The sequence below is a fragment of the Argiope bruennichi genome, chromosome 9 (genome assembly GCF_947563725.1).
Source record: "Argiope bruennichi chromosome 9, qqArgBrue1.1, whole genome shotgun sequence".
NCBI lineage: Eukaryota > Metazoa > Arthropoda > Arachnida > Araneae > Araneidae > Argiope > Argiope bruennichi.
The window spans coordinates 98,541,355-98,550,263 of record NC_079159.1 but is presented as its reverse complement, the minus strand read 5'-3'; the positions used below and the strand labels follow the sequence as shown (position 1 = coordinate 98,550,263).

Below are 8,909 nucleotides of genomic sequence, written 5' to 3'. Positions count from 1 at the left end.
TAAATTCTCTCCATACAGCTCTTTGTTTTGTAGTTAGCGTGATAACTTATATTGAAGAGTGGAAGAGGCTTTGCCTGAAAGGATCGGGTTCAAAAGTTGATAAATATCTGTAAATATAGTGTAAAAAGCCCAATCTCAAAGTATTTTTTTAACTATTGTGTTCACAGGCAGATAAGTATAAATCTAAAAAATGTTTTATTAGAGTGAGAGAGGTCAGAAGCTTGGAAATTTGTCAAAATCTCGAGTTCTAGTTTTTTGTCGAAAACTCTCTCTATACTTCATATACGAGAGAGTAGAACTCATTCAAAGTATACCGTAGAACAAAATATGGGATACAGGGCTAACGAATTCGGATCATAGTTTCTTCTAGAATAGTAAAACCTCCAAACGGAATTGTTTTTTAAATTTTAATTAGATTTTGAAGTAATTAAATTGAAATTTCGATCGGTTCTCTTCAATAACTTTGGAGCAATTTTTATAAGAAAGCCCGGGTTGTGGTGGCCTGGTGGTAAGGTCTCGGCTTGCCGTAGGGTTTCAGGTTCGAGACCCCATTCCACCGAAGATCCGTTGCACGCTAAATCCGTTAGGGCCAACCGTCCTCCCGTTGGTGTGGTGTGGAGAGGGGGGGGGGGTGTCAGCTCAGGTGTCGTCCTCGTCATCTGACCACGGTTCAAAATGACGAGGTCCGTCCCAAAATAGCCCTAGTGTTGCTTTAAATGGGACGTTAATATAACTGAAACTAAAAACTTATAAGAAAGCCCTGCTTACTCCTCTTCAATTACAAGAAATTAGATTTCTATTGATACCAGTGTTTTTCCCTTGCATTTTTTGCTTTTAATAAGGATTTAAAAAATTCACAATATCTATAGCAATGTTTTTATTATATTATTAAAATTCAAGCCACAATTATTCAGTGTATCATCATTATTTATTCATAAATTCATTTGAATGAAATTCAGAAGTAAATAATAAAATCGTTTTACTACTGTTGGATTTGAAGATTGAACCCAGAAATATTATTAAACAAGTTGTTTTTTACAACTGTAACCGAAATTTTTTAGAAAACAGTGATTTCATAAAATTTTATTGTTTACATAATTAATAATTGCTCTATTTTAATTCAGATACATTTAGGAAAGTAAATGAAAAAAATTAAATCAATTTAGCAGGAAAGAATTCTTAATTTTTCATCAAATACTTTTTTATGCCAAAATATTTAAAAATTGTAAATTGTTTAAATAAAACATAATGAAAAAGAAAAAAAAACATTTGAAATAACCCATTTATATTATCGTTTTTATCGCCTGAATATCGTTTTCTTATGAACTAATGAATGCTGAATTTTTCAATAAATCGGAAAAACTTTACGGAATAATCCTCTGCTTTGTTTCAGTTGAAAAAGTTTTTGTATTATTTAAAGTTTAATCGCCTCCATTTTGAAATTTAAAATTCAAATCTCAAGATGGCCGAAGAGCCATCTTGAGATTTTGGAATATTTATTTGAAAATTTTAGCAATAATTTTGGCAAACCTGTTTATCGCCAAAGGCTGCTAGTGTAATAATAAAGTTTACTTAAGTTATAAAAACGTCCCGTTTTAAAGTAACACTATTGCTATTTTGGCGAGGACGACACCTGAGCTGGCAGCCCCCTCTCCACACCACACCAGAGGGTGAACATTTGGCCCGGACGGATTTAACGTACACCAGACCCGCTTACATGACGGTTCTTCGGTGGAATCGGGTCTCGAACCTGAAATCCTCTGGTTCCGAAGCCGAGACCTTACCACCAGCCACCACGGCCCTGTGTAATAATAAAGAGAAACACAAATAACAGCACATCGATTTGCTTTAATTTTTTATTTAATCTTTTATTTCATAAATCACACTTATTCATCCATGAAGATTCACTTACAAAACAGTCATAAATTCTTTATCCATCAACATTTGATTCCAAAGAACAATTAAACAGTCCACTTGCTTCAAACGCCATTCCTTCAAATTTTAATCTGTAGAAAAGTCTTTTATTCAGTTCTTACGTAACGTGCACTCGAGTAATGTTAGATCTAGGTGAATCGATGAATTGTTTCCATTTGGTTAGTGACATTATATGATAATGGAGCTGTTCGTTTGAAAGGACAGACATTATTGGTAGACGAAAAATCAACGAAGAACAATATGGCACACAAAACAAATGCTATTATAAGTTATACACAAACAAATGCATCGCTTAGCAATCTATGAATTCTCTAAAAATGTCTTTAGAAATGAGGATCAGTAATGCAACTAGCGTTGTGCCTATTCTAAACAAATGTCAATAATTTCCATCGTTTCACAGAATATTTCTTTGTTCTTTCCCACATTTTTTGAAGAAATAATAATCTATTATGAACTAGTAAATAAATCAAAATGTAAATTTCATTTAAATATAATATTTGTGTAATGGATATGGTTTTTAAAATGTATTGGTAAGTTGAGATTAACATGTTTTATTTTTATGTTATAAAACTTGCATAAGACCGTATATATATTTGTATCGACTTCAATAGCAAGATTGTGATAGTGACACTATGTAGACGTTCAATAAATAACGAACCAAAGTCCGCCACGACGGATAGGGAAAGTTTATTATAGGCTGTAAAGATTCGATATCGATCCCATGGAAAAACTGGTACAAGAATGGAATAAGCATTGTCGGATGATTTAAGCAAGAATGGAATAGTCAATTCAGCTTTATAATACAAAATAATCATTATGCTTCTCACAAATTTAGAACGATAAGCGGTATTTTGAGCAATTGAGGGGAGGACGAAGTTTCTGAAGATTTATTGTTCTTATTACCATGGGAAATGATATAAAAATGACATTCAAATCTTTTTACTGGGAATTACTTCTTCCATAACTATAATTTCCTAAAGCATCCCAAGTCAAAAGCTTCTCTACAAACCAGACCTTTTACCTTGCGACTTCGCTTTGCGCGGTGGACTGTTGAGAGGGCTTCTGTCGAGCGTTAAAATAAAAACGGGACTTCAATATTCTTAAATAAACTCCGTAATTTTTACCAGGACTTGACTTTCTACATTTAATTTTCCGTTGCGATTATTGTCTCAATTATATGATATTATTGCGATTGCTTCTCACTCCCAACGCATAGGTTCGAGGTTCGATACTCGAACTGGGCGAGGTCGACTTAACCTTTCAACCCTTTAATGGGTTGATAAACTGAGGACCAAGCATCATTGGGAACTAAACACTGGGGGTTCCGCGTTAGGCCATCTAACCGGAACATATGAACCACAGGGCCCTCGGTTAAGAAAGCAGATATGAGCACTGCAGGCCTTGGCCCACATAGGCTGCCGCGCCATTGAGTTTAGTTTATATGGGTAAATATATTTAAATTGCAGTAAGTTATTACTGTCTAAAGATCATTGGCTCGTTATTTAGTGTCCATTTCTTAAAAAAATTTAATGAATCAGTTTAAACCATAGGATTGAATAATTTTGAAAATATATTGAAACTAACAGGAATCATTTAAAATACATAAACAGTTCCAATGAATTCATAAATTTTTTTGAATAGTCAATAAATAAAATAGGACACATATAAATTGTTTTTTCGGATTAAGCGTGAAAAATAAACTCCTGAAAAGCCTTTTAATTCAGTTTTCAATGAACAAATTTCTGAATTAGTGCAACCAAACTTTTTGTATGAAATATCAGTTCAACTAAGTTGTATATATTTGGATTGAAATTTTTAAAGTATCAAAATTCCTGAATTCTTCTTTTGAATCTTTGTTTTAAACTATTAGACTTGATCGTTTTAATAGATCGCGTGCATTTCGCTCTTTCGCGTTTTTTTAATATTTACTCCAAACAATAACAGGAATTTACATTTTTAGATAAGTTATTTCAAAGAGAATAAAAATTACCATTTTTATTAGCTAAAATATTCTTTAACAAAATGAATGATTTATTTTTTGAAATATTTCAGAGTAGTGTAAATTAAACATAAAAATTTTACAGCAAAATATTAAATACATTTCATACACAGAAAGAAGAAAAAAATTACCCCCAGTAGTTTGTATTGTTTTGTCTTTAATTATTACTCCTTTCGCAACTCTAATAGTTATCTACTAATTTAATTTGGAACCATTCGGGATTTTACAAATTTATTAGTATAAAGACAAGTGGTTTTGAAATGACATTTTTTCACTATGCACATTTAAATAAAATAAATCGAAATCCTTTGCGAAATTATTTTCAGAGTGAGAATTCATATGAGAAAATTAATTACGTGTATTTTAAAAGTATAACAATCTTTTTTCTCATTAAAAAGATTGCACTATTTAAAAAGGTTCTTGGAAAGGATACAGAGTTTTATTTCAGCATTTGTTTATCGAAAAAAAAAATACAAATTCCAACATGAATTATAAAATTAATGGCTGGGGCTATATTTATTTAAGTTGGCTTTAAAACAGTTTTGTTAAAAGATAAATTTTAGTTTGTTTGCCAAAACATGAAAAAAAAAAACCATTTTATATTTTCTTGCCATATTGCGATCAACGTCGTATTCAATTAACATAAATTCTTGTTTCAAGTTATGCGACGAAAAAAAAAAAGTATGGAATACTGAAAAAAGACTGATTTAATAAAAATTTTGACAATTTTTAATTCATAAGCTATGAAAATTCATCCAAGTTTCCAATAATACGAAATTTTCATATACTAAGCTGAAACTGCTATATCCATCCTAACGTTGATACTGTAATTTTCCCATAACACGACTTTATGGCTAGGGTTTTTTCGTAAAGTACTCGATTTTCTTTCACACTGATTTGAATGTGCTAATAATATTGATTTCGCTTTGCACAGATTTTTTTTAAAAATTCAGTATAATGTACTTAAGTTTTGTTTTTATGTAAAAACACGTTGCTTATATTTCAAGACTGGGATGAGTTTTTTGATTCTCATATAAGTGAAAAAGAAAGACAAATTGATTTTTTCAAATAAACCATGTCAGACTGTAGTTCTATAAAATGAATTAATAATCTATTATAGAATTTATGAATATAATTTATATGCAATTTTTTGAAATAAAATGTGTATATTTATATTTAAGGATTAATAAATGGCTGGATATCTCAAGAAAAGATCGTTTGCACTTAAATAATTATTGAAGGTTATTTTTTATATATTTAAATTAACTAATAATTTAAATTCCTCTTTTCCTGCTATATCTAGAGAAATAGCACATTCTTATATAAAATTATTAAAAACATTATTGTTTTACGCAAAAATTATGAAAGATAACTGATGGTTGTTCTCAAAATAGTGTAAATAATTCATTTTATGCATTCGAAAAATGATAAATAATGAATGATAGGTTGCAAGGTTAAATATTATACTCAAGTTGTTTGTTATACTTTACTAGTCGTCTTCGGTAATCGAATGTTTTCTATACATTTAATATAATTTTCTTGCCCGTGTGTCAAAAGTTCTTATTTTGCTGACCCATATAAGGTTACAAGTTTTTAATAATTAATATAAATTAGTCATGGGATAAAATGCCATATTCATGTTGTTTTCATACAATATAACTGAAAGTAAGATATAATTTCTTATCAATAAAACCAAAAGCATTTTTTTTTTGTTTTCCTTGCATACAAATGATTTAAAACTGTTTTAAAAATACTTCTTGAGAAATTGTAAGAAGCGTAGGAAGAGCTTCCTTTTTTCTTTTTTTTGTCAGTCATAGAGTGCGATGTCCTTAAGCAACGAACTCCCTTTTGCATTTTCATTCTAAGAAATGTTTACAATTAATTGGCTTGTATGTCAATTTTTGGAATTTGTAACTTCAAAATTTAGTAATAATTTCAACGTGCAAACAAGCTGTAATTTTTTTGTAAATTCCCAAACACATTTTCTAATTAAAAAAAATAATAAAGGCAACAACAAACATGCAATGAATAAAATTAAGAAAATATTTAAAAAAAACCGCATTCTTATTACAATACTACAGAATAAAAATCATTTCCGAATCTTTGTCTTTTGACAAATCTTTTAAATAACTTGCAATTCTCACAAAAGGATAAATCGTACTTTTGCTATGTTGTGAGATTCATATATCCTTTATTACTTGCTTAAATCAAAACTCGGATTTGACAGATTTTCTATTAAAAGCAATAGCCTTCATGTGCCTCCATTTTGGCGACAATAACTAGCTTTTCTCTGAAGACACCAGCTGGCGCCAAAGGGATCAGCGCTGCAATGAGTTTCTATTCAACTAAAAAGAAACTTTGCAAAGAAAAGCAAACGTTTTCATTTTATAACCATGTATAGTTACAAAATGAAGACAAGTTGGCGTGTATCTTGGCAAAATAAATTTAACTCCATTCTGTGGCATGCCATCAAAGAAGCAGTCCGGAAGCTTTGGCGATAAGTTCATACGTGAAGAATAAGCAGCTTTGGGTAAGCAATCGTATTTTATTAATGAGGATTCTCTTTGAGGGAAAAACACATAAAAAAAAATTGGCTTTGCGCGTTTTACTTGGCGACAAATCCTTTCTTCTGTGTCCTTCTTGTGTCATCCATTTCCATCTGGAACTTTTTTTCTTGAGATCTTTTTGTTACGTTTTGAGCTATATCGTGGTACATAAGGGCTTAAAGGATGGAATCAGGAATTCAAAAATGTGAACTTTTTTCATGCACACACATTTTAGAGACACTTACGTTTTGACATGCATTAGATGTTATTTTTTTCCTTTCAAAGTTTTGTTGTTTATTTTTTTTCTCAAGTTGTGTTTGTAGCATATTTATATATGTGTCATATATACATAGACATACATGATGTGTATATATATATATATCTTCTTTTTTTTGTTATATCCTCCATTGGTTGATGTTTCTCTTTACAAATTGTTGAAAGTAAGTTGAAGATAAAGGAGGGGTTGTTCACAACGGGGATCTGGTTGCCGACATCTGGAGGATTAGGAGGGTGACGAGCGCCAGGTTCAGGAGTCCCAGATGAATTTCCGCTTGTTTTGCACCTGCGAAAATAAAAGATTTTTTTAAAAGAGACCGTGATGTGTGAATAAAAGTAAAGGCAAAATGTAACAATAGATATTTTAAGTCCCCCCCCCCCGACTTAAACTTATTTTAAAAGAGTAATCCTTGTCAGCTAAAACTGCACTGGAATATAAATTGGTCGAACTTACAGAAGCCAAGGATAGCTGGGATATCAAAGAAATTTGAAAAATTTGAAAGCTCCACTGATAAAACAAGCAAACAAACAATCAACCAACGCTCTGTATGTGTTCTGATGCGGCTTAAAAAAAGTATTAGAATAGATTATTTTAGCCTTGTATTCCTTTTATGATCCCACTTTTGAAATATGTTATTAGTTTTTATGTTGAGATATAGATGGCAGCTCAAGTCTCTTCCCTCTGCTTTCATTTATTTTAACATCTACCGGTTCCGGGCGTCAAAAAATTATAAACCACGTGCAAATTGCTTGGAAAGGATATGATACCATAAAATATAGAATAGAATTTAAAATAAAAATAGAGCTCTTGTAACGTTTTTTAGAATTAAGTACGGCAAATTTATCAATTCATAATAACATTTGATAATTGGATTGACAATAACGGAAAAAATAGAAGACAATTTAATATCAAAAAATAGAAGACAATTTAATATCAAAAAATAGAAGACAATTTAATATCAAAAAATAGAAGACAATTTAATATCAAAAAATAGAAGACAATTTAATATCAAAAAATAGAATTAAGTAAAATATAGAATTGAGGTTAATATAGGATAAAATGTAAAGAGTAGCATACATATTTACAATTGTAACATATATAACACACGATATGAATATAAATGTAAGTATAACAAAACGAAATAATTTCTTTTTGTACGTGAAATATGTAATGAGAAAGTACTGTGATCTTCGAAAAATTTGATCGCGTGGTGTTAATGAATCTTCTCTTTTCAGGACTCACAAAGTCCAAAAAAAAAAAAAAAAAAAAAAAAAAAAAGAGAACATTTTTAGAATCGTGTTTGTCTGTGAAAGGATAATTCAAAAACGGATTGAGCTAGACGGATGAAATTTGGTGAATGGTCATTATCCTTCAATTTTGGATATTTAACGAATTTTGAACGAAACTTTTCAGATGGAAGCTTTTCTATCTTCCTTTTCTTGTGCATTATGTACACATCCCTAAAACGCAAGAAGCTAGGTAGATGAAATGTGGCGTTTTGATTTAGGTTATACTAAATCAAAACTGTACAAAATCTATCGATACTTTGGCAATTTCTTTTTCTGAATTCATGCATACATTAATGTGAGTGTTTAACCACATTACAAAGTGTATAGTTGAATTTTAGAACATAATCAAATTTTAGATCAATGTCCAATTTTAGACTAAATCCGTCATAATATAAACTGACTGTCAGCATGCGTGTTGGCATGCGAAATCATAGAAAATCAAAGAAAAAAATCATAAAGAAGAAATACAAAGAGAGATCATAATCAGAAGAACTCGAAAATACGTATTCTGTTTTCTTTTCTTGATTTTCTAAATCAAACAGATAGCAAACATGCTAACACAAAGCGAGACGTTTATTAGCATACTTGTCCCCCCCACTTAATATTGTTTCTGAAATTGCAAGATCATTAAAATAATTTTTTGTCCTTTTAGCATTTAACATTTTTACTCGAAAGAAAAGACGATATTTAATTTAAAAAATATTCTGTGCTGTAATTTTGATAGAAAAATTCATGCTTTGTTCTTCTACAAATATTTTATCTATCTATATCGCTTTGAATTACTTTGTATCTGTTTATTGTAACTATAATTGCTTTGTCTAAGGATACAATACATATTAGATCAATGTACTAGACATATTTTT

At 30.3% G+C, this 8,909-nt stretch overlaps 1 protein-coding gene across 2 annotated transcripts in view; it reads right to left on the bottom strand.

Annotated features, from left to right (window-relative positions):
* Positions 1–1,887: 1,887 nt before the first annotated feature.
* LOC129983636 (uncharacterized) overlaps positions 1,888–8,909 on the bottom strand; it is an 876,385-nt gene continuing 869,363 nt past the window's right edge. For both annotated transcript variants that reach the window (XM_056093174.1, XM_056093175.1), the window contains one exon: positions 1,888–7,042. In XM_056093174.1, coding sequence (XP_055949149.1) covers positions 6,948–7,042 — 95 coding nt within the window. In that variant the 3' untranslated portion in view covers positions 1,888–6,947. The remainder of the gene's footprint in view (positions 7,043–8,909) is intronic.